Source organism: Gasterosteus aculeatus, chromosome 11 (genome assembly GCF_964276395.1).
Source record: "Gasterosteus aculeatus chromosome 11, fGasAcu3.hap1.1, whole genome shotgun sequence".
Taxonomy (NCBI): domain Eukaryota; kingdom Metazoa; phylum Chordata; class Actinopteri; order Perciformes; family Gasterosteidae; genus Gasterosteus; species Gasterosteus aculeatus.
Window position 1 is genome coordinate 3,479,320 of NC_135699.1, and position 26,577 is coordinate 3,505,896.

The 26,577-nt window shown below is 41.6% G+C and overlaps 2 protein-coding genes and 1 long non-coding RNA gene across 4 annotated transcripts in view; all 3 read left to right on the forward strand.

The window, feature by feature from the left end:
- Positions 1 to 10,002: 10,002 nt before the first annotated feature.
- On the forward strand, positions 10,003 to 11,452 carry LOC120827256 (uncharacterized). Its single transcript, XR_005713377.2, has 3 exons — positions 10,003 to 10,122; positions 10,496 to 10,574; positions 11,031 to 11,452. It is a non-coding gene; the product is annotated as an uncharacterized LOC120827256 (long non-coding RNA).
- A 1,726-nt stretch (positions 11,453 to 13,178) lies between these two features.
- On the forward strand, positions 13,179 to 16,734 carry LOC120827161 (ornithine decarboxylase-like). Its single transcript, XM_040189832.2, has 9 exons — positions 13,179 to 13,417; positions 13,569 to 13,690; positions 13,830 to 14,003; positions 14,097 to 14,269; positions 14,356 to 14,572; positions 15,192 to 15,275; positions 15,425 to 15,587; positions 15,814 to 15,935; positions 16,059 to 16,734. Exons 1-9 carry the CDS (start codon positions 13,348 to 13,350, stop codon positions 16,314 to 16,316), a joined length of 1,383 nt encoding a protein of 460 aa, XP_040045766.2. The 5' UTR covers positions 13,179 to 13,347; the 3' UTR covers positions 16,317 to 16,734.
- Positions 16,735 to 18,980: 2,246 nt separating this feature from the next.
- The window catches only part of LOC120827574 (protein TANC2-like), a 35,991-nt gene continuing 28,394 nt past the window's right edge, over positions 18,981 to 26,577 (forward strand). Inside the window, exon 1 of one of the 2 annotated variants that reach the window (XM_078084428.1) lies at positions 18,981 to 19,355. The gene's annotated coding sequence lies outside the window, so the exon portion shown is untranslated. The remainder of the gene's footprint in view (positions 19,356 to 26,577) is intronic. The other variant, XM_078084430.1, reaches the window with a different exon arrangement.

The window sequence follows — 26,577 nt, forward strand, 5'->3', positions numbered from 1 at the left end:
ACCCTCGCAGGGAGCTTTCTCACTCTGGTCCCAGCTGTGATTAAATGTTTCCGCATCAACACTTCAGCTTCATTATTTGCTCAAAATCACACCCTGAATTGTCTCTAAACCGAGCAAAGCTCGCTTTTAGTCCCTCAATAATATCGATGCACTCAGAAACTGACAATGTTGAGCTTTGTAAACCCCGTGTGGCAAAATTGCTCGTCTGAAATAACTTTCCAAATGTGACGAGTAAAAATAAGAACTTTTTTGTTTGTATTTGTTGCAACAGTGACTGCGCCTCAACCTTCGAGTGGCCACTGCTTTCAGCATATTCAGCAAGCACTTCTAATATTACGTCGAGAAACGTCAGTACTTCGCTCACTGCTCCGGATGAGCTCCAGTCGCTCTGTCGCAAATGGGCTGTCAGCTGCGCTTGGAAAATGTCTGCACATTTTACAGAAAATCGCGTCCTTGATCACACTGTACTCCAACCAAGGAAACTGTCCGTGCACTTTGATGAGAAGCTCCTTGATTTTCCATTCTTGACAGTGCAGGGAAATACCTTCAAATTGGGTTGTGAAGGTGGTTCATCAATTGCGGTTAGATCGGCGGGAAAACCCGCGTCAGGCTGACCGGGAGAGAGCACCGGCACTGCCACGGAGCAAGCAGCGGCCGCCACGGGCACCTGACTAGGCTTCTTGTGGGCTAATGAGTCCAAAGAACTGGGCTGGGTGGACTCGGTAGATGGAGGCAGTGGCGAGTCTTCTCCCTCAACTCTTGCTTTTTCAAAATAACACATTAAAGACACTTGTTTAGCCATTATTGTGGCGATGTTAATCAGTAGCTAAAAAAGCAGCTAGCTAGCAAAGAACCCGCCGCCGCCCAGAGAGTCGTCCAGTCGGAACCCCTAGTAACCATAGCAACCAATTACGTTCCAGAAGGAGTATTTCTACAATTCACTTCAACAGTTCAATTTTATTAGGAAAACAAAATTAAACATACACACACACCAGTCAAAGACAAATCAAATTGATATTAATATATTTTCTTAAATACATTTGAATAGTAAAAATAAACTAAAAATGATTAACTAAAAAACAATTTGATCAAACTTGCCTGCCAGTGAGTAATGTGGGCCCAGCAGCTTACCAACCGACTCCAGTCGGGCGCCAAACTTGAAACTGAGTCTTATCTTGGAGGCGGAGTCGTCCACCGCGATGCGGAGTACCAATCTGGAAGAAGTGATTCAAAAGAGTGAATTGCTACGCTAACAATAATCTACACTGGACAAAGGAGCGAAAAGCAGTTTTTCACTCACTTGGCTTTGGCGTGACAAAGAGATATTTTGAGGAGTTCGTCCTCGCTATCAAACGTCAGCAGCACCATCTGCATCTCCACCTGTGACCGACCAAAGCGCCTTTCAAATGAGCAAAGTGCTTTTCTGCAACAAAGAAACAGAGCGTGATTCTCTTTGAAGCACTTCAGGGGGATCTTGCTAGCACAGTCGAAACCGGAGTCCAGTCTCTAAATGCCAGCCCATCCTTGAGAAAGGTATCACACCCTCCACCATTTTGATTGTTAGGTCTACCATATCTTATAGAACTAAACCCTGGTATAACAAAGTCCAAATGTGGTTGTAACCAAGTTTCTTGTACACATACTACATCTGGAACTACATCCAATTCATAAATATATTTTTGAAATTCTTGACCAGTGAGGCTTCTGGTGTTCCACTGTAGTTTGTGCATTACCATAATTAGTGTTCTAACCCTCAGTTTGTGTATTTTCCCCGTTTCCAAGTGTTGTTAACAATTCATGTATCTGGTCTGCTTCAACATCTATATCAATAATTCTTTCTGCTGCCTCCACAATAGCCTTGATTCTATCACTTTTCTTTTCCAACTTTTCCCTCTATTTCTTGTTTTTAAAGCCCTTTTCCATCTCTCTGTTTTGGGTATCGTCCAATCCATTTAATCTCCATCTGAACTAGTTGACATGATATACAGTCACAGTACAGTTTATGCAGGTCCGCCAGATAACTCAACCAGTGATCCTACCGCGTTTTCACTTCCGCTTTTTCCGGCATCGCCCTGTCACCTGACAGCAACACAGAGAGAACCCTGTTTTAGTTTGACAGCAACTATGTGATTGGTTTAGAGCCACAGCGCCGCCTCTGTTGGTCGTAAACACCTGGGTGCAGCCAATCTCTGATTGGATAATTCTGGGAGACCAGCTGTATGATATCTAAATTACGCGTGGCATAAAGGGAGTCTTCTTTCTAGAACTACAGCTTAATGGATACGAAGCTCACCTGGAAGGGACATATTGAGAAAGTGGTTAATAAATGTAAAAAGGTTTTAAATGTAATGAGATGCTTGGTGGGAACAGAATGGGGAGCTGACAGGGCTGCTTTAAAAGCTATATGTATGGGACTGATCAGATCAGTAATAGACTATGAGTGTGGGGCTTACAGGTCGGCGTCTAAAACCATGTTGGGAAAATTAGATGTAATACAGGCAAAAGCATTAAGACTATGTAGTGGGGCCTTTAAAACAACATCAGTGCATTGCAGATGGAAATGGGGGAAATGCCGTTGGAATTGAGAAGGACACAGATAATGACATATTGGGCCAGTCTACAAGGACATATCAATCAGCCATCCTTTTGGCATATTTAGAGAATACAAGACTAATGAATAGGATTTGAGAGTTGTTGTTTTTTTTGTTGTTTTTTAATTTGGTTTTGATTTGGTTTAGTTCTAGTAGAGGTTTAATTTTCTTAAATCTACACTCCAGATCAGTGGGTGGCGGTAAGGCACCCGAAAGCTGTTTGCCAACCGCCATAAAGATCAAAAGAAAAAGAAGAAGTACTACCGCTTAAGCTGCCGGCAGACTGCACACTGTCCAAGTTTGTCACACACTAAACTTTTTGTGGAAACTGAAAATATGGGTAAGTTCCATCTACTATATTTTCTCTAGGGATTGCGAGATGAAGCTTTATGAAGCATTGAAGCTTTCCATCCAATTGTGTCACACATGGGCTGAAGCTTCATGGTGCTCTACTGCGCCATCAAGTGGACAATAAATGAAATGATACCATGGGTTTGATGTGTGAAGCATTGAATTGGATAAATGAATGATGTTTGTGATGCGTGATACATAACTTATGGACGTATTAATATGGTGTCTGTCTTTATGATACAATGGTGGGGTCAAAAGGGAAAGTGGAAACAAATTGGGGAGAAGGTTGTGATGTGAAAAGTAAAAAAAAAAAAAAAAACATCCAAGGATTGAACCATCAACCTTGCAATTACTGTGTAATCCTATCTACCCATTGAGCCACGGCCAAATATGAATGGACCTTTGAGTTAGTGACAACTTTTCCACACTGCTGGGCTTCAGGCGGTGTCTTTTTTTGTGAGAGTATTTCACCTGCTTCAGAAAACCCACTTTCACAGGGCACAGGTGAAGCTGGGGTACTTATACGAGTTTGGATACACATTTTTTTTTTTTTTTAATGTTCTTCCCAATACTCCAGGGGGTTCTCCACGTCCAAGGTTTGGTTCACCTTGGTTGGTCTCCTAGTTCTCATGCAGGGCTCTATGATGCCTGAGCATAGATGAGTCATCAACACAAGCCTCGATTCGCGCTTCATAAAAATCGTCCTGGATTACTCGACACAAGCTTCGAAGCCTCGACACGAACGTCACATCACTAATTTTCTCATACTTTTTCTGTCTAGGCTGTTTTTATTGACGTGTCTGTCTGTTGTTTTCTTTTTGCAAAAATGGGATGAAATTGATTGTGTTGAAGTGTTGTAAAATACATTTTATACTCTATATTCTAATCCAATTTAAAACGGAAATGCGTGGGTGTTACTTAAAGGTTTTTTTTATTATGTAATTCCTCTGTTTGCCCACGGATGCAAGAAAACTGGATTCATAGTGGACATTAATACATCACATATTTCTATAAATGACTATTTCCAATTGAGCGTTTTTCAACAGTGACATGGAAATTTGTTACAAAGATAAATAGCGTTTCTTGTCTAACCCAGACTTACTAACCTGGCTGAGACAAGAGGCCCAGCTGCAGAGGACGATCCTTCTCGTCGTCTTTCTCGCCTTGTTCGTGGATCATATGTTATTGTCAGTGGTTGGTAGGTTTAAACATACAGCCTGTTTTCACACAAATCAACACTTAACCAACCAATGGGGGCATGTGGACGACTACACATGATTTTGAAGTATTGCTGCTTAAATGTCCCGTGATATTTGCTTCAGGCACATTAATGCCCTCATGCCCAAATGTGTACTATACTACTATTCCTACTACTACTATGTGCCTATTCAAAGTAGCCTCTGTCATCATTAAGGTAAATTGTTATAGCAAATACACCTACAATATATTATTAAAAATGTAGCATTGGTTATAAAGAGGAACGGCAGAAGGGTAGTAAAAAAGACTAAATTGGAGAAATTATTATTGTTTATGAGTCGGCAGGTGGCGAATATATTACACAGATTTTACTTTTAAATTGAACTATAATACAATTCTTTTATTTTTACAAATATCTTTAGTCGGAGCTGATCCCAGGATTTGAAAAAAGTATGTATTTAAATTTGACAGTTTTGTTCACTGAAATGTGGTTTGGTAAGACTACAATTCTCATTGCTGTATATCACATTTGATTTAAAATGCTTGAATATTCAGTTTTGGATGTATTTGTTGACAGTGCCAATCCTTCCAAGTTACCTGTACAGCACTAGTCAGGCTGCCACAACCGCTCCAGGGAACAGCATCGACCTGACATTGAATCCTACCATCAACCAGTCATTGACTTTGGACTCCACATTTTCACCTCCAAACTGGACCCCGGTTCCCCCTAGTGATCCCACTTGGGCCCTTAAATTAAAGTCCAACTGCTCATACACACATGGTCATCTGGATGAAGTCAACATCAAAGTAGGACTGCTGTTGGCCTCCAAGTCGACCATACAGCTCATCATTAACCCCTTCACTTTCTGACAAGGAGTCACTTTGACGTTTGAGACCGAAACCGACTTTCATTAAGTTATACATGACTCCCTTTGCCCTCATTGTACAGGATTGGATATCACATCCCAATGTGTGCTGGTTTCTGCATTATTGTCTTTTCCGCTACCTGTAAGTATTGCATTTTGAGTGCGCTCAGTTTCGAATAACTGGCAGACGTATGAACCAGAAAAGTTTAATTTCCTTATTCTAATGGAAAAGTAATATCGCCAACTGAGACGTCATGGTAACGTTCGCATACATTGCTGTCCATAAAACGGTGTCAACGGGGGGGCCTGGATGAAAAGGGATCTGGACGTCTTGTATTTTGTTTTTGAACAGAAAGAAACATGTGATACCGTCTACAAAAATAGGAGACGGTTATTTTTGTGTGTGTTGCTAATCTAAATTGTACTCCTTGGAAGTATTTGCCTTTTCATCCAGCTTCATCTTACTGCTGCTGGCCCGATCGGTGCAAGGTGTGGGAGGCTCCTTGTCCGTGGCAGGTCAGATATGTTTATATTTACATTTGACTTGAATCCACAAAAAACACACCTACAACTTCGTTTTAGTCCCACAAATGCTATTATTACTGGTAGTAGTGTTACTTTGGTTTTTCAGGGATGGACATGCTGGCGGATGCGTACAAAGACAATAAGGAAAGAGGGCGAGCAATGTGAATATCGTTCACTGGATTGGCTTTAGGATTAATGGGTATGTACAGCATTGTCCACTGAGAATAAAAAGGTTTTGAATGAAAGCATTTTAAATGTGCTTGATATATAAAATGCACATTTACGAAAGATAAAAAAAATAATATTCATTTTCAACTTAAAACTTCCAGTTTCTGCTTTAAAGTTGAAGCCCTCTACAATCTTTCCATTGTCAGAACCCCTTCATTTGTAAACCTCAAGGCTTTTATCATGAAATATGTGCTGGAAAGTATAAATGCAGTGACTTGCACAACTTAATTTGCAAAGCACCAGCCTTTAACTATGGATTTATTATTATTTACGAAAGAGCACATAGCTCTAAACTGTTTTCTTAGAATAGTAAATGACATTCGGAGTGAAATAATAAAACATTTTATTATTGAATGTAAACTCCTCTGATTATGCTTCTACTATTGTTTAACTTTTACATTGTAATTCAATTGTAATGATCTCTTTCATATTGTGTAGCGGGAGCTCCATTTGACAGTTTGTTGGCAAAATGGCTCCGTTCTTAGTCGTGGCTGTCATTGCCTTGTTGGCTGGAGGTACTGTAGGATGTTGCACATTTAAGATGGAACAAATAATCCAGCTCAAAGAGTGAAACGCTTGAATGTGGTGTGATTTGTCCATCAGATTGTCTCTCTATCCACACAGGTCTACACGCCCTCATCGTTAAAACGTCCATGGCGCAAACAGAGGTACAGTGACATTACAGTTAAGTCAAAGATATTTGAAGAAGGATCCGTACATTCTCATTGCCGCTGGTATTTTGAATAGTAGAAAGTACAAATGACAGTTTTTATGTCGATCGAACTCCACGGTAGAACACAACGACCTGAAGCCCATTCTACATAGTGAGCAAACGATGGAATCACAATTTCTTGTTATCCTCAAAGACTTTTTTGCGACAAATTTACATTGGGGAAAAAGACGTCTTTAACAAAGACATTTTTACTAGGCAAATCTACCCATAAAAACACGTGACTAGCCCTTATTCGAATAATTCTTAAAAGTTAGAAAAAATTCTGATATTCGAATCCAGTTTTTTTCTTTCGTCCTTTAATATGACGAAGTGAAGACCTGGGGCAGGGAGGCGGGATTAAAGGTCATGTTACACTCGAGGTTCTCCCATTTGGTGAGTCTTGGCAGTAAGTAGTAATACATTTGAAAACACTTCAGAAAATGTGCGGAGGGCGATGCATTGAAAACATTTCCTCAGCGAAGCAAGAAGCTAACAAATTGTAAATTGCCCTTTTTGTTATTGTCTGATTGTTGGCTCCACCCCCTCGGTGGTGGGAGGTTGTGTTTCAATTAGGCCGCAAGGTCAATATAATCAGGTGGATTACCTGACACAGGTGTTTGTGTTGGTGGGGAGCTAAATAGTTTTTTGGCCGTGAGCGTGGGAGGAAGGTGAACGTGACAGGGCGAGCATGGAAGAGACATGTATTAAGATCATTTGATGGTGTCACTAACTAACAAAATAAAGGACAATTGGAGATGTCTCAAGGAGTACGTAACCGCCTCAAAACAAGCTCATATAAGCATGATTTCTCTCAGATAGGCACCAAGCATCCAGGATATGAATAAAAAATTACCCTTTGCGTTTTGAAAAAAATTCTAACTTATAAATATAGTTTATTTTTGAGCGTGAGACATGCATCTGCCATTCTTTGTGCACCACAAGCAATTTCAGTGCTTTCCGTGCAGGTTTTATTGGTTGGGGTTCAAGCCAATCTTCACCCCCCAGCGTTACTTTAGGCTGTACCCATTTCGGCTTCTGAGCGGCTAAGGAAGCTGTCAATCATTTCCGTGTGGGATTAGTTGGATCCAATAGGGTAAGTCAATTCGAAAAAGTGATTGAAAAGGGCAAATCAGCCTGCCACATTTTGACTGCTCCTGTTTCTTTCTTCACTAACACCTCACTCTATCAACTTAAAACTTTATATGTACTGTCAACACGTTGGGCTATCCCATCGATGTTCTTTTAGCCTGGTATCTCCATGTTTTATAGGACTTAGAGGGCTGTTAGTGATTTTATTTCAGGCAATTCACAAATTATTTTTGTGTTTTTAATAAACTGATTTTCACACATCAGAACACACTCAGGGGTTCCCCTTTATCGTGACAGGAACAAATTATGTTAAATATTAAAAATATGATATAATGTACAGATCGACAAAGTAGTTCATCTTTGATAGTTTGAATTGGCAAAGAAAATGTAATGGTGGAAGATAAGTCAGGTGTCTTTCTCCCAACCATCGCTGATGGCGATCGATGTATTCGATACCCCTACTCTAAGCTGATCGATACAGATCAATGAGGTTGTTTTGTGCAATTTATATTCCCCAAAATTTCTAAAAGTGCTGTGTTAGAACTAGAAGCAGATCATTGAGGTTTGGAGTGACTTGGGCACAATAAACAATGATGTTATTTAAAAGTATGCAACTTCAATTTTTTTTCAAAATAAAAAGTTATTGTAAGTAAGTTTAAAGTTATTGATCCAGGTTTAACTCAGTGTTTCCAACCTCACCAAATTTGTATTTGCTCTGCTTTCCAGGAGCCATATGTTTGGCAACTCTGGTTATTGCCACAATAGAGGCAGCCCTTCCTGTCTGGATGATGAAGACCATGTGTGCAAGCAAATGGCAGCTAGGTATTTAAGGGGTTTAGTTGAGGCTCTCCACCAGTCATTCAACATAATCCTCAGCTGTAGAGCATATGCGTGATTTCACCGTACACAACCGGCATGTGTTATTAAGTTCATATCCTACGATGTCAGACTGTATCTTTGTGTCAGGAACCGTCTTCTTGACAGACAGCATATCTGTTACGCTCCCTGGTGGCTCAACCTGGAGCGCAACAGGTCAAAGCAAGTGAGGCGCCAGCCACACAAAATCCACCACACAAAATGTAACAAAAAAGTATTTATTTTGCAAAAGAGCAACACAGGGATCAACAAGGACTTTCAGTGGCACCAAAGAAAAGAACATAAACAACCCCCCCTCTCATTGACCGGTGCTTAGCACCCAAAAGTACAGTGGGTGGTGCTCACTCTAGCCTAGGGTACTAACAACAGGTACACCTACGTGTATGCAATATGTAAACCCCGGAGTATCTTACCTGTCCTCATTGACCCTGTGCACACCACCAAAAGATATTACAACAACTACCACAAGACAGTGCTCTTCCAACCGAGAGCCCAGCTCAACACAAAATAGCCCTCCTCTACTGAAAACAAACATTGACTATATAAAGAGGAATGGTTGATGGGAGATCTGGAACAGGTGTGGTGATTGGATGAGGGGAACCAGGTGTGCACATCTGTGAAGTGAGAGAATGGAAACAGAAGGGGGAGACAAAAACACAAACCAACAACACAAAAAAAGAACACCATATCTGTAGACCTATTTCCTTATAGCACTGTACGTAACAATATCTTACCTGATTGCATCGAACATCGTTGGTCTCCTGTCCCAAAAATACAGCGTAGGGTATGTTGTCCGACGGTAAAGGGGCCTGTTGATCAAGGTTTTTGTTGTTGTTTTGCTGCCAAAAATACCCATAGTACTATGTTGTTTGTATCTTCCCACAGCTGGCTATGTGCTTGTGTTGGAATGATCCTGGCAGGCATAGCTACCATTTCTGTGAGTTTCAAAGATTTAGTAAATATTAACACTTTATTAAAATACCATAAGAGCATTAAAATACCACCATGAGCATCTGCTGGCACCTACAAGTGGAAAAAAAATACGAATACCACATTTTCATTTGACTAGACTGTTCTATGTCTACACGTAGTGTCTTCCCCTCCTATTATGCTACCCAGCAACAAATGAAATGTAGACTGAAATGCACACTTCATTTTTAAAATATGTTCTATATTTCAATATGTCATACGCCTTTGCTGTTTTTAATAGTATAATGTATTATTAAATGTGTCTACACTACACTTATGCCCTAACGTCTCTGTGATTGTATTAAAACTTTGTATACTTGATGATTACCTTATTATTTGCATAAACCTGTTTGTAGGCACAAAGCAATAAGGCATCCAAAAAACGATAAAGAAGAAAAGTAACCAGATATGAGTGGTGAATGTTCTACTTTTAATGTCCTTTAAATTTCAGTTTGGATTTTCCACGAACATCTATCATGTGCTTGTTCTGAATGCGAGTGTCGGCTTTTTCTGTTGGTAAGTAATTGCTAATATTGGCCTTTTAACTAATTCACTTCTTGCTAGTTGAACAAATTAATAATTATTGTGTTTCTACCAGGTGTGGTGGACTCTTCAATAATGCCTCTTATGGGTAACTTGGTAGACCCGAGATATGTGCCGGCATATTCTACAGTTTATGCGATTGCCGATGTCGCTATCTGCATCGGATTCTCCGTGGGTGAGCGCAGTCGCCACGCAGAACATTTATGGAACCCTGCAGTCTTTGTGATCGCTTCTTTTAAGTATCTCATGGTTTGCTGGCCTTATGTGTACATCTATACAGTAGGTCCTCGTGTTGAGTTGTATTGTAGGTCAGCACTGAGGATTAATAAATACCCAACGTGACCTGCAGCCATGCTAATGACAGAGCAACACCCGACTGGCTTAAATGTTGGTAGATTTGTTTTTCCTATTAAGGTTTTTAACTATCTTCTGTCCAAAGGTCATCATTTTTTCCTGGTGACCGGGTTATTTCTTACACACACAACAATGACAAATGCTTAAAAAAGTAAATGTTATGCTTAATCTAATTAATGCGTCTTGTGTTTCAGTCAATTTCAAAAGAAAATGAAAACTGATCAGCCTGAGAACATGGAATGACTCTGTATGCAGAAATTAAAGCATTGTATTGTAAGTATTTTTACTTTGGAGCAGAGTAATGTTTTGACTTTTATCAAATGGACTGCCATGGTATTTAAGAGCAACACAGCGTCCGTCCCTCACATTACACCACCCTACTAATTCATTTCAACCGCGATTTCTGCGGATGCGTCGTTATGTTCTGCAATAAATTTCTTTCAAATGTATTTTTTTCCTCTAAGAGTAACAATGAAGTGTAAAACAATTAAAGAAAAATATATAAAAATATGAGTACAAAACATTTGTAAAAGTGACTGAACGTTTCTGCAAACCACGGATACATTGTTCCATTCGGTCCGACAGGGACAAGGTTCAACGAGTGACACACAAAGCAAGGTACTTAGTTTATTGTGCGAACGCATTTTGAAATCTTGTTGCTGTTGACTACAGCGATTGTGTTACATTGTTACCTTATGTTCTGAACACAAACCACTATCATTTTTCTAGGGTTTGGAGTAGCTGAACATTCCCAGCTTCATTTCCGGTTCTCTTCTGTGACGACCCTCTCGGCCGCTGGCTGGTGTCCCTGCATGTGGTACCTTGATTGTAACCAGTGAACGGAAGAAACCATAGATTGTTTCACAGCGGAGGGACAAAGAGACATTATGACTCATGTAGTTGTTTTTAGTGCAAATTTTATTTTTTCCCCAAAGGTGTATTTTGGCCGGTGGACGTTTGCATGTCTGGGTAGGTGGAGTCGGGATGAGTTGAAACACCAGAACCCGCCAACACCAAGGCCAACATCACTCATCTGGAAACAGATGTTCTCCAAACATACATGTTCATATGCTTTGCTAGCCTTCTACAGAGGACCCCGATGCCATTGTTCCTAGAATGTAACAATTGATTTCTTATCATTATTTCTGTAACTGAATGACTTTCAAATAATAAAATAATATATTAAAGCTAGGTCCAACAGGCAAAAATAACTCAACGTTTATTTAAAGGCCTCGGATTCATTAGATACATGTTTATAGCGTGTGGTTTTTAGATTAGAGATTAGATTCAACTTTATTGTCATTGTACAGAGAAAGTACTGAGGCAGTGAAATGCAGTTTAGCATCCAACCAGAAGTGCAAAATAGCAAACAGAATATGTGCATATGTAAAGTGTAATAAGTGAATAAATAGATATGTACAGTAAGAAAAGAATATGCAATATGAACAGTATTTGGGACAAGAATAGCAGCAATTGAGGTAAGAAGTGTAGGTATGATAAGTATATGTAAAGTGCAGGTGTGAGTAGTGGTGGTAATAAGTGAGATGAAGTGAAAGAGGTATTCGTAATATTATAGCGTGTGGTACGCTCTTTTCCTCCAAGTTAAGAGCGGCAGATTAACATGTCGAAGGTCAGTGAATTACGACACTTTTCCAAAAACATGCAAAACATCGGCGTTAGTGGTGATGCTTAAAGCGATCAAACTCCATGAGAAGGTTTTGCCACCATCAATGAACCTGGCACAAATCAGACAAAAGAAAATCTGCCGAAAGCAAGATGTGTTACATGAATGACAAGTCCATATTGCAAGAATCTGAACACGCTGAGGAGCAGTTCAACAAACCAAGATTACGTTTGGTCATACTTGATGACCTGCTGACAATGTATCCGACCACAACAGGCGGAGGAGGAGAGGACGTGGGAGAGGACATGGAGAGGACGTGGGACAGGCAGCACAGGTGGGCAACAGCTGGAAACTATGTGTGCCTCCCACACATTTGATAAGAGAGGCTCACAATCTGCTTTGACCAGTGGGAGGCTCAACATCAGACCCCAATACACACATTGCAAATTATAAAACATCAGCGATATATTTGAACAAAAAAGCCTTCTCTTTTCAGCTCTCGACACAGATGGAAATATCTGATTTTATTGTAAAGGTAGATCCATTTTTGTATGTTTTTTTTTTTTTGTCACAGGTGACATAATTTTCATTGAATTATCATTTTATTGGATTACAGTAAAACTAAGTAGCATAATTCTTGTGTACACCTCAGAGTAAGAGTAGACTAGAAGCATTTAACACAGCGGATAACATGAGCTATGAATGTGTTTAGAGGCCAGCAGCTCACCAGCCTCATGTGTCAGGTGCTTAAGGCCTTTCTGTTAAAAGATTGAACACATCCGAAAAGTGTGCCAAAGAGCCACAACTTGTACAAGAGGAGACAACCAATGTGCATTCCACTGCTTTTAATCTATTACACCAACTTTTCCTACACTATCGAAGGTGAAACCTCCTCTCCTCCGGCAGACTACCACCTTCCAAAGATTGTCACTTTTACTCATTTATTCATCCTCATCTCAAGAGATTTATTTTGCCATTGCCTCCAGTGGTTCTTCCACTGCCTCCTCCTTGATTAAAGATGTGCATAAAGGGAGCAATTGGCAGAGAATCCCTGAGTTATGTGTCATGTCATGTTATGTGTCATCACTTAACTCTAAAGATATACAGATGTTGCAAAAGCAGAAGTTACCAAATCCAAATAACCAATGTATATCTGATATCTGATTAGTGGCATCCTGAGCTCATGAAACAAGCCTCTTCCATGAAAACAGCAACACCCATCAAGGACCGGTATGTGCCTGTAAAGGGGGGGCAGACAAAATAATGTGGAGCTGATACAAGGTATCTAGTTTATATTAAGCGAATGTGAGACCATCAGCGCCCAGAGCAACGACACGCTGCGTCTGTTCCTCACAGGGAGATTCATTCATTTTCACCACATTTGGCTTTATTATTATTACTTACTTTCAGATCTCGTTCAGGATGTTCGCAATAACGACAAGTCGATTTAAAAAACTCTGGATGCAACAAATGGAAGCGCATTTTGGCCACAGTAAGACTTTTAATTTGATCTCGGATGTTAATATGCATGTATGCTTACTGCGTTGGCTACAGACAAAGACAGCTGCTTTCTATTGTCATCCAGCCTTTCATTACCAATATTTGTTCATTCATTTCATGCTTTTCTCTCTTCCTGCAACCAGAAGCTAAGAGGGGATCCGTTGTGCACGTTCTGTCCCGTGATGTCTGTGGCATTGACATTTTAGGACATGTAACGACCGTCAGAGATTTCCTAGACCATAAAATAAAGGAGTTTGTTTTAGCGGTGAGTATCAGAGACATCATGTTCCTGATGTTTTCCTCATGATGGAGCTCTGTGTCACTGTGTTCATTTATCGTGTGACAGTTGAGTTTTTTTGAGACGTGCCATTTAATAAATGGTGTTGATCCTTCTCTTTGTTTAGGAGAAGGAAGAGCCGTTCTATGTGGCAAACCTGGATAGTATATTTGAAAGGCACCTCAGGTGGCGTACAAACTTGCCCCGAGTCAAGCCTTTCTACGCCGTGAAGTGCAACCACGATGCAGCCGTTCTGAGGATGATGAGGGCCCTGGACGCCGGTTTCGACTGTGCTAGCAAGGTACCCACGAAGTGCTTCAAAGAGAATCCAGCTCTGTTTCTTTGTTGCAGAAAAAGCACTTTGCTCATTTGAAAGTGCTTTGGTCGGTCACAGGTGGAGATGCAGATGGTGCTGTCGCTCGGAGTGAAACCCGACAGAATCATTTACGCACACACCACCAAACCGCTGTCGCACATCAAATATGCCTGTACTCACGGAGTCGATACGATGACGTTTGATAGCGAGGACGAACTCCTCAAAATATCTCTTTGTCACGCCAAAGCCAAGTGAGTGAACAACTGCTTTTCGCTCCTTTGTCCAGTGTAGATTATTGTTAGCGTAGCAATTCACTCTTTTGAATCACTTCTTCCAGATTGGTACTCCGCATCGCGGTGGACGACTCCGCCTCCAAGATAAAACTCAGTTTCAAGTTTGGCGCCCGACTGGAGTCGGTTGGTGAGCTGCTGGTACGTGCAGCAGAGCTTGGCTTGGAGGTCATTGGGGTCAGCTTTCATGTAGGCAGCGGCTGCACTGGAAGTCTGGCGTTCAAGCAGGCCATTGGAGATGCTAGACGTGTCTTCGACATTGCGGTGAGTCCTGGTCACAGAAACGGAACATTGTGAAACTACACAGAGGTACACAGAGGTAGAGCCAATGATGAGGGTTGCTGGGACTGAGATGCTACACATCTCAACAAAGCGTCTCATCGTCAATGCTGCTCCAGTCACAAGTCATCTTATTATACATAGACTTATGTATAATTCTCTGATTACTCTTTTATTTGCCTGTCTCTCTTGTGTGTGGATCTAGATAGCTTTGATTGATTTTGCCAGAGGGGATTTATTTTCCTACAGGGGGAAAATATAAAAAAACACTATACACACACTTTTTCTGTGTGTGTGGATCTATAAATGTATTTCTCAATGCATACTGTTCTGTTTTTCTTTATTTTCCTTTGAGAAAGCTTCCTGTTGGCAGGTGTTGTAAACTACACACCTAAAGCACAAGCATGTAGTTCTTGTACAAATTGTAGCACTTTTATTGTACTTGTAACGCCACTCATCTATAGCAAATTGTAAATTGGCTTATTTGAGGAAATTGCACTTTCTTGTTTCTTGCTCTTCTGAGAATGCACTTATTGTAAGTCGCTTTGGATAAAAGCATCGGCTAAATGACATGTAATGTAATGTGGGCTGATGTGTTTTTCAGAAATCATTGGGCCTCCAGATGAGTCTCTTGGATATTGGTGGAGGATTCTCTGGGAGAGAAGACTGTCGAGTCACATTTGAAGAGGTAAAAAGTTACATTAATTACGGCCTCCATTATCCATTACCGCGTATTCCCTCCAGTGATGCTGTGTCAGCGCAATGCCCGAGACGTATTCAGAGGGGTGATGCCTGTGGAATCTGCTGTACAGCCATCGTGATTTTCTTGTTTGCCAGTTTTCAGTAGTTATTAACGGAGCGCTGGAGGAGTTCTTCCCGTCTGGCAGTGGGGTTCAGATCATTGCAGAACCAGGCCGCTACTTTGTGGATTCAGCCTTCACACTGGCAGCGAACGTCATTGCCAAGCGAGTGATCGAGGAGCATAAGGATGAACATAACGGTAATGGATAGATATTACTCTAAATGTAGTCAGTATTAACACAGAATGAAACAATGTGTGATTGAAAAATGAGATGAGTGATGGCGCCACATGGCAGTGCACCACTACATCAAGAGAACCCAGCGGACGGATTAAGAAGCGTTTATAAATGCATTTATATTAAAACTATTTGGAATTACTTCCAGCATCTCTATGAGGCACTGCATCGTTGTCTTTTGTCTTTCAGACACTGTGAACAACGGTCTTGACAGAATAATGATGTACTATCTCAATGACGGAGTGTACGGCTCTCTGAGTTGCCTGATCAATGATGCTGCCCACACCCAGGTTGAGCCGTACCTGAACAGGGTAAATATCACAATTAAGGCTTCAAGACGACAGTCCACAAAGTGATGGGATGTCCCAAAGCAGACGTCGGCGAGGGATTTAAAATGTGGTGTCGACTTTTCACTCAACGTTTGTTTTTCACAGGTTGTTGAGAGCGGCGAGCAGAGATACCGGTCTGTTCTCTGGGGTCCGACCTGCGACAGCATCGACAAAGTGGCCGGCGTGTGCTGGATTCCTGAGCTGCGTGTGGGGGACTGGCTTCTCGTTGACAACATGGGTGCTTACTCTATTTGTTCATCCACGGACTTCAACGGCTTTGAGAGAGCACACGTTTACCCTGTTGTGACAGCAAAGACGTGGCACACTTTGAACCTTTCTGACTTCTTCAACCTCCACCAATGACTCGGGAACACTTCTATTCGACATTGGTTTACTGAACAAGCATTCATTTATTTCATACATTTAAAAAACTATTCACATTTTGATAGATTTCCCTGGAGGTTTGTACCCTTTACATTGTGTTAATAATAACATGTCATCATTACACTCCCAGACCAGTTTGTGTGCATATTTAAACTGGTCAATAATTGGGACTCCCAGCGGACCGGAGTTTTCGTTTTAGATAAGTGAAAGACACACTTTTATATGGTCTAATTTTATTATTTTGGTATCTTGGTCTCGTATAATTTAAAGATTCAGTAATTTCCTAAAACAGCTGAGCTCCAAACTTCTTTTTTCCAAACATTACCCAATAGGATTACAAAAGTGTATTGTTAGTGAACTATTTTCAGATGTGGAATAATAAATCATTGGAGCACCAGTGAGTATTTATGGCAGATGTATGTGAGTCACAACTCCAGCTGCAACTATTTGCATGAATTAATTGATTGGACAAAAATGGACAGAAAAAGGAAAGGAAACTATTTTTATTACCATTAACCGTTTAGGACTATGGATGGAAATGTTTCTCATAAATACATTTTTTTTCATTTGTTGAAATCTTCTTTACGTCCCAAAAGCAATTAATAAAATTTTCTGTGCTGAAATTTATAAAAGGAAGATTAACATACTAATACAGGGGTATGAGGGGCCATTTAGGACTTAACTACCCCTCCCACAACAGGGGTCAGAGGTCTACACACAAAGTTGTGTTAATTGCGTTAAAATATTTTATCCCATGAATCTCAGCCACCATGATATCATAGAAATGGACAGATCTGCTCTGATGCATTCTCGGTAAAATGGGCGGGGAGAGTCACATCCGGGTATCATGACGGTTCTCCACGAGATGCAGACTTTAATTGGAACAGCACTCAGGCTGCGACTGATGACCTTTCACAAGTCCACTAGAGAACAAGTCCAGTCTTAAACCCACATTTAGGAAGGGCGTAAAATTGGCCTTTTTTTCTCTGTTTACAACCTGCACTCTTTGATTCCGGTGTAAATGAGGTACCTTCCATGTGCGAGTAAGATTTCATTCATATTGTGATGTTCATGACGTAACCACGTCACCTGCAGATAAAGACGCGCAAGACACGTGAGCAGGAAGTACGCAGACAGTAACGTGTAAGCCAGAGTCGGAGAATAAACGCCCGTGGATATGAATCAAACTGTGTAAGGTCTGGTGTATAAACCCACACAACGCAAACACTACACATATGTACTACTGAAATGCTCTTACACTGACTACTGAAACGCTCTCACGGCCACTACTGAAATGACTTGTATAAATGCTTGCACATTCTTGTGTAGTAGCATACATTCAGATAACCGCAAAGACGTTTATGCAAATATATGCAAATATATGCAAAACATTATCATGTATCATCACATGTATCTAAACTTTTTATATATTTTTATGTGTGCATGAATTTCCAACAGATAGGTATAAATGTTTAACTTGTTATGCATGTTAGCATATGTATGTGTATATGACACAGAAGTATACATGTATGTGTATGTTTCTCATATGTATGTAAATGTCATATGTAAGTATTTCAGATGAGTATGTATGTTTTATATCCGTGCATAGGTTTACAGAGTATATATGTATGTATGGGGTCGATGTGGCCCAGGGGTAGAGAGGGTGTGCTTGGAAATGCAAGGTTGGTGGTTCGAGTCCCGGCTGCCCCAAGTCCCATGTCGAAGTGTCCCTGAGCAAGACAGCTAACCCCTAATTGCTCCCTGGGCAAAAAAGGTAAAAAGCAATGGGTTAAAAATCCAATGTAAGTCGCCTTGGATAAAAGCGTCAGCTAAAAGACCTGTAATGTATGTGAGAGTGTCTCAGTAGTGTGTCTGAGAGCGTTTCAATAGTGAATGTTCCATTAGTACGTGTGAGTGTGTCTCAATACCTAATAAGTCCTAAAGGGCCCCTCGTAGGTCTAAGCAAAGCCTAAGTGGTGGTAATCGACCTTGGATGTAGACAATCCTCTCAGGCACCACAGGATTAAGTCATATATATGAGAGGGCTTGTGGCAAAGTTGAGGTCCTCAGACAGGATGGCGATCGCGTAGGTTCCCGAGCAGTCCAGAGGCCCGAAGATGAACGGGTCGGCCATGTTGAACGGTTGGCTCTGCATAGCCGAACTGTGAGGGGGAGTGGATGATGGGATGCCAGGGTACAGCGCCAGGACGGCTATGAAAGTAGAATGACCTGAAATCATTGACTCCCTTTAGTTTTTTTATTGGTAATGGGACAAAACAAGAGATTTGATACAATCGCCTTCTTCTGAATGAAATAATAACATCCCGGTTTGTACAAACAGTACTGTTTCAGAGGGATCAGTTGTTTTTTGTTGTTGTGTTGTTGATGTTGACGTTAACAATCAATGTTTTTTTTTATTTCCTTCCCCTTTACTCCACCTCACTCCTGTCACGACCTGCTTTCTATTCGCGCTCGACTCGCCCACGTACTCTCGCGCTCGCGCCCTCGGTCCTCGCTGAGAATACTGGCTGCGAGTTGTCTTCTGGCCGCTAGATGTCCTCCCGCACGCGGGCACCGCTTCACGGTGACAGCTGCTGGGCGGCCGCGGCGCTCTGTTGTTGTCCGCAGCAGCATCACGCTCACACGCGCAGAAGCACGTTGAGCCCGTTGGCCACGCCCCTGCCGTGAACAACGCAGCGCCTCCCCGTCGACCGGAGGAGACTCGCGTCTACCGGAGCTGCTGCCGTCCAGCTTGTGCTCGCCGGCGGAAGGAGAATATCGGTCAGTGATATCGGCCCCGCGTGTAGCCAGAGCCGCTCCCGAGAACCCGGTAATGAATGGGAGATCGCGGGCAGTGGGAATCCGCCTCGCGCACGACGACTGCGAAGGTTTCTACCGGGGTACTCACGGAGGACGCGCCGAGGGCTCGATAATAACCCGGCCGTGACCGACCCATTATCTGCCGGCCCGACGCGGTTCCCGTCACCGCTAATATTTGAGGGGAAACAAACGGCCAAGGTACGTCGGTTGTGTTTCCCGTGTGTATTTGTGTGAGCGGGTGAAGAAGGGATCGATGAGGTAGTAAAGGTGGTTTGTGTGTGTCCGTGTGCGTTTATGTGCGCGTGTGTGTGCGCGCGTGTTTGGAGGATCGATCTGCACAGCCAGAGCCAGGAAATCAATACTATATATTATACATTTATATATTTCTGTCTGTGTGTATATGTATGTACATATGTCTATGTGTGTGTTTATATATATATGTGTATATATATATATCAACATATATACACACACATATATATATATATTTATATGTGTGTATATATACATATGTGTATACATATGTGTGTGTATATACATATATATATATATATATATATATATATATATATACAGACATACATACATATACACATATATATATATATGTGTATATGTACATATATATTTGTGGTTGGACATGGTAGGACATAACAATAGAACCAGTAGTGTGGTTGTAGGAAAGGAGTGTGTGTATATTAATATATGCATGTGCGATTTTTCTCGGGCGGTCTCCCCCTCCCTGTTTTGACCCACATTTTGGTCCCATTTCAAATTCCCACCGTCCGTCGGAGCTGGCTGAAGGGGTTAACCGATGTTTTGACCAGAAAAAATGAAATCCTTTGTGTAGGAATGAGGGATTATCTCTCACAATATTTTGTCCATCATTAATCTGTTTTTGCGCAGCTCTGATTGTGTTTCTAGAGTCTGTAGTAAAATCCAATCTGCCTTTCTGTCCGTCCATCCATCTGTGATAAGACAACTACAGACCAGCGCATGAAGTACAGATCTCCTCAAAACTTTGCAGGTGTTTTGTTCAAATCGTCTCACTCTGACCAAGACGCTCCTTTGTCATACTTAGTTCCCTCCCTCCTCCCTCTGCGGCTTCCTTTCCTAGACGTCGGCAGTGCAGATGGGTGTAATCCCACGCCTAATCTGCCTAACCCTGTAGTCATAGTCTGGGTTCACTGCTCTGATTTGAGACCCCCCCCCAGTCACGAGGTTAATGAGATCATTCACACGGCAGCGCTTGTGCTAATTAAAGGAATACAACGTGTAAGCGACGTCTTCGCTAACCGCTTCCCTCTCACAAAAACTCTATTCATTCTGACGCTGTACCTTCACCTCCCTGAAGCAGCTCATCTGTCTTTGGCTCCCATCGGGGATTCACTTTAAAACAATCCAGTGTCGGCGGGGCGTCTGAGCACGGGTTCGTCCCTCAGACTTCCTGTGGGAAGGAAGTGGGCACTGCGGGATTTAATGCACCCGTATCGTTTTGTGTATTAGCCAGGGCGAGAACGTGGAGCTCGGAGCACCCGGGTGGTGTTTTTGATGATCTTTCTTTAAATGAGGGTAATGAACCTCTCGTGATGGGAATGGTGGAATGTTCCCACGGTGGCAGGGATAAGGGCATTCCATTTGCTGACAATTCTTCGTATAAACCCAACAACGATGGAGTCGCATCGAGTCGGGGCGGCTCACTGAGCACAGAGCAATGCGACGTTGATAACTTCCCCAAGCCAGTGGGATGAAATGTGACGTTAGCTAAACGTTACCTAACGTTACCCTGCTTGGTACAGGCGAATATATATATGGATTATAGATTAACAATACAAAAAATAATCACTAAATATATCATGGTATTTGTACCCGTCTAGAGGAAATTATCAATATATATATATATATATATATATATATATATATATATATATATATATATATATATATAGATATATATATAATATCAATATGAAGAAAAATGTAAATAGATTGGAATTAGCTCCACATTCACCAGCTTCAATCAATAACAATCTAATCTAATAATACAATGTGTATTATCACGCAATACACCTTATTTGTTGATTTAAAAAAGCAAGGGAGTTGCTATGGAACATTTAACGAGGGGGCAGCTAGCATATATATTTTTAAATCGCAGGCTTCCATTATTTGGCTTTTCTTACATCATTTGTTGATTTCCGTATATTCTGCATTAGTGGAATGACTTTGATAACGGCTCGTGCTGGGGTTGCCTAAAGTTCTGTTGCTCTGCGAGGATGCCGCTCCACTGTCTCCGGTCCCCGAGTAGCCGCGGTGACAAGTGTCACACCTCCTAAAAGACGTCGCACAGCCGGTGAATGGCGGCGGTCGCCCTTCAGGTCATGCGCCCAGGTGTTGAACCAGGCAAATGGCTTCCCAGCCGGAGGGGCTGTAAAGGGTTGAAATAAGTGTCCCTACACTACACTTACATTTACGTGTCCCACAACGTGTGTGAGCCTGCCGCTAGCTAACGTGAAGCTAGCGTTAGCTCAGGAGCCAAACAAGTTTCCGAAAGCTGCTAAAAGGATCAAATTGTTTCATTTTTTTATTTGAAAGATTAAACACGTTTTCGACGTGACCACATGTACAATACGAAGTAGAATTTTAAAGCAAATAAAATAATGAGAAAAGTATCATATTCAATACAGTATTAAGTAAAGTAGCTGTGAGCTAAAATGTTATAAACAGACCTTTTAAGTTGAATATAGAGAGAAATCTTCTTTTAATTGTTCTTTTTTTTCATGTGATTTCCTTTTTGTTTACCAAGAACAAAATCAAGTCACGTGTCTAGAATGACATATAAAAATCTGAATCCTTAAATAAATCTGATTTAATGCGGTTGCAGTCACGGGCTGTGCAGTTTACCAAGTGGTGACCTCACGGGGGCCCAACACTGTGACTTCCACCCGCAGCCTTTCGAGGGGAGGGGGCGCCAGCGTGCGTTGGCCCTCAGAGCAACACGTTTACAGCACGAACAAAGGGTTTAAAGGTCAGCCATATCAGCGGCTCTTTGTTGTTTGTCTCTTCCACGCCGCGCTCTCTTCCTTCCTCCCGTCCGTGGGCCGAGTCCCGAGCAATTTGCAGGAAGTCGGCATCGGCTTCGCTGGGGAAGAGAGATAAGAGTCCGGCAGAGTTTGAGTATGCGAATGTCTGTGTTTCACCGTGCGGATTCAGCCAAAAGCAAGGCCATCTGCACTCCACTATTGTTAATAACAAACGCACGTCACATAAGCAAGCACGTGTGTGTGTGTGTGTGCACTCTGGGTTCAGTGTGTGTTTCTGAATAACCGGTGCGAGTGATAGTGGCCATGTTGCCGCGCGGCAAACTCTTTTGTGTGGTTTGTTAGAAGTGAAAAGAAGAAGTGAGGGGTTGAGGGAGGCGGGGAGGAGGGAGGCGGAAAGCATCACCCGGCATGCCTCGGATCGACACGGGAAGTTACGGGAGAAAAGAGCGTGAGCTGTGCTGCACACACACACAGATAATAGATAAGGAACCATTTGAATTATATTTGCATGTTGTTCATGTCCGCTGAACTTCGTGCTGCAAATTACAGTCATCCTGGCCGCAAGCCTGAACGTGGCAACTGGTGATGGGATCACACGGAGACACGCCGCTCCAGGTGCGACTGCATGGCGAAGCATGTTACCATGTGATTACAGGAAGAGAAAGCAACCTGTCCTCACACTTGATTTATTCCCTCAGTAAACATTGTAAACACAAGAGTTTATGGTCTCCATCTCTAGTGTAAAGTCTTCTTACAGCATAATGTCCATGTAGTAAATGATGGTCCATTTAAATTCCCATAGCTTCAGATACCGTAAAGCAGCACTTGCGTTAGAGCGATGCTTACTGTGATTGACAGTTCCTTTAGCAGAGCCGCATATGGCATCTCAAACAAACAACAACAACGACAGCCGCAATCCAAGATGGCGACAGGGGAGAACGCTGACCTGCAGGCTTCAAAGCGGCGGCCCACAGACAAATGGTCACCGTGACGGTGACCACGTCCACTTCCCGGATTACGTGATGGAGCACGAAAGCAGCTGTACGTTTGGGTTGTAACTACCAAACCTCAACTTTGTGGTCTGCTGGGCCGATGCATGAACGGTGTGGTAACCGTTGGTATTAAGAACAGCTGAAGAGTATATAAAGGGAACACTGTGCAATTAGAAGAGAAAGGGGTTTTGTTTTCAGTAACTAGCGTTGAGTAGAACACATCATGTTGGAATCAGCCAAACCTAATATCCTGTATCTTGTTTTGAGTGTTGTGTAAAAAGTTTGAGGCAGTCAGATGGAGCAGAACATGGGGCAGATGGTGTGTGTGTGTGTGTGTGTGTGTGTGTGTGTGTGTGTGTGTGTGTGTGTGTGTGTGTGTGTGTGTGAGTGTGAGTGTGAGAGAAAGTCCTGCAAACGCCACACTTACTGTATCTCTCCATGAATGAGCTTCTCACCATGTGAGCGCTGAGTCATGTTTACTGGCTGCAGACGGCCATGACTCAGTTTATTACATCATTTCCAACATCCCTTTTCATTTTGTATGTGGGAGGATTTATTGTTTCCCCGTTTCTGCATTTTCTTCCCACCTTTTTTGCTCACACTGCAGATATTTCTATTTCTGTAATATTTTCAAACTTGAGAGATGAAATGAAGACATGGACGTCTCTATTTATGTAGATAGGCACCTTTGAACTAACTTGTATCATTTTTTTATTTAACAGACAGTAACATTTAAAAGCGTTTGGCCAAACGTATTAAATTACTATGAAATTGTGCAAAAGTATTAGAGGCTATTTTTCTTACAAACACAAGCAAGGAAAAATATGTACAGAATCAACCGAATGAATGAACTCGCTCTCCCTCTATCGTTCCCTCTGGACAAAAGCCTCACAGCATTCAAACGTTGATTTAGGAGTCTGTTAAGAACAAAGCTTTGCGACATCCTGAACAGCCCAAATACGGTTACGGAAGTAAATCCCCACCCTCATTTTAAGTGTCCCACTTACCGACGTTTGTCCAATAATTGTGTGAATGTCTCGTCTCAGACTGACAAATCAGTCGGCCCAAGTCCTCCTCCAACACCTGTTTCCTTGTTTTACTCTTCTTTTTTTATCATCTCGTCGCCGTGGAAACACTTGTGAAAAGTGTTTCTTTTGCGCGCTGCACCATGGGCCCTATACTATCAATGTTTTCAATAGTTGTGTGTTTTTTATTTATTTATTATGGGCCGTGCTTCTCTTTTATCACTGCTCCGTCTGGAATAAACCTAAATAAGCGTTTTCTTTGCTCCAGGATGATTGCAGTCTTGAGTAGTCACCTAAAATTGATTTTCTAAATTGTCGCCCCATGTTAAAAGTCACTTCTGCACCGTTGCTGTGGTAACATCACGCTTCATACAACATGGTTCTTTGACTCTTTTATATTTTGTGTTCTCTTTAACAGTGAGCGACCTTAACGAGACTGATGCAAGTAAATGACTTCACCTCACCCAGACACGCCAGTGATGATCTCCTTTTCAGAGTCCTCCAGTGATGAAATAACAGAACCAGTTGCAGTTTGAAGTGCCGAGTACTTTCTTTGATAGGTGCAGACCATGGAGGTCGATTGTTTTTCATTTTTAAGAGCTGATAAAGGTTTCTAATACGTGTTTTTGGTAATTTCATTATATTATCCGTGAATTTAAAAAGTAGTCTTTGCGCTCCGTAAGTCACACAGATCTCTAATTTCCCCTCCGGTTAAGAGAGCACACCGATCTATCTCATTTATCGTGTCCCTGTTTATTTGCCATGTGCGTGTGCGTGCTGCGTGCATGTGTGTTAAAGTGAAAGTCATGAGCACCATGCTCATGTCAGTGTATTAGTGTATTTAGTGTGTAGTAGAGCGTACATTTAAGTATGTATTTTATATTTATAAAAATAAATAAATATAATGGGTTGTTATTGTTATGACAATATCATGAATTGAATGGAAAATAGATGGATCAGAACCGAGTCAAAAGGGAGTCAGTAAATGAATGTAAGCATGCTGCAGTGACCACTGGTGGACAACAGAGGGGGACAAATGTAAGTCTTTACCCCCTTAGATGTTTTTCTGCTCTTATTTATTATACTTTGTTTAATTTTTAAAAAAGTAGATGCATACAACTTTTGGAATGAAAGAATATGTATTACGTTTTCACACTTTCTCTCACACACACACAATAGTTTCAGTAATTAAAGACGACATTATATTTGCCTACATTAATAACTGTATAAAATTACCCTGACCGTACCAATGTCTTAACTTTCCAAATTTACCGTGATGCCAAAGTTAAATATTAACCAACCCAAGTTTAACCCTGAACTCAACCCTCAAACCAAATCCTAATCCTACGTTGGGACAGATAATAAAAACACCAGTTAGCTGTAAGGCCTTTTTTCATCTGTAGTCCCAAGTCGCAGATGTTACAAAATAAACCTAAAATTAAGAAAAGAATGTTTAAATTGTTAAACAATATTGATGCTTTACAATGCATGCTCAAACAATATAACAAGTGAGAATAAAACATTGTCAAGTCCGCACAAGACCTGCAACACAGAGGCTCAAAGTCAACACACACAAAGAAAAATAAAATGAGTGACGAATTTGTTCAAACAGGAATACTGACTAAAAACAATACTTGCAGTTATTAGAGAAAGGACAAACATTGAGGTCAGAGGTACTAAACATGACAGAGTGCGTGGAATACATAAATCGGTCAGACACAGCAAAACAACCAAAAGAACATGTATGACCGGCCATTTCAAGACCGACAGGCCGGTGACAGCAGACAAACAGGGAAGTTCAACACAGACAGAAGTGCAGTTACATGCTAGTGCTGACAGAGCAGGCCACCAACTATCCATTGTCTAAATGAGTTTAAATGAACTATATGTTTGTATTTCTCTAATGGTCACTGGGATGGAGTTCCATTGTAGTCCGGCTTGTACTGAAAAGGCAAACGGACTGACAGCACTTTTCCTGAGCGGGGTAATGCAATCCTCTCTCGCTGCCCCTCTTGTGAGCCGATATCTAGTTCCTCTTGAGATAACAAACCGTTTGAGCGGAGGAGACATCAAGCCATGGGTAATCTTGTACATGAGACTTGTACGTGTTGTTTTTTACAACCTGTGTGTCTGTTAATACAATCAATGTAGTAGTTTTCGAGTAGGGGTGCGAGCCTGTGACCCGCTTGTTAGACAGCAGGGGAAACAACCATATAAAGCAAGTATGTCTTAGCCGCTTCTGTTGACATGTAGTTTTGTGTGAAGCTCAAGTTCGACAGAGTGAATTTGACCTTTTTCACCTGAGACTTAGTGAGATGATTTGCAATTTGTTCCAATTTGCTACCATGCAAGTAAATTACAG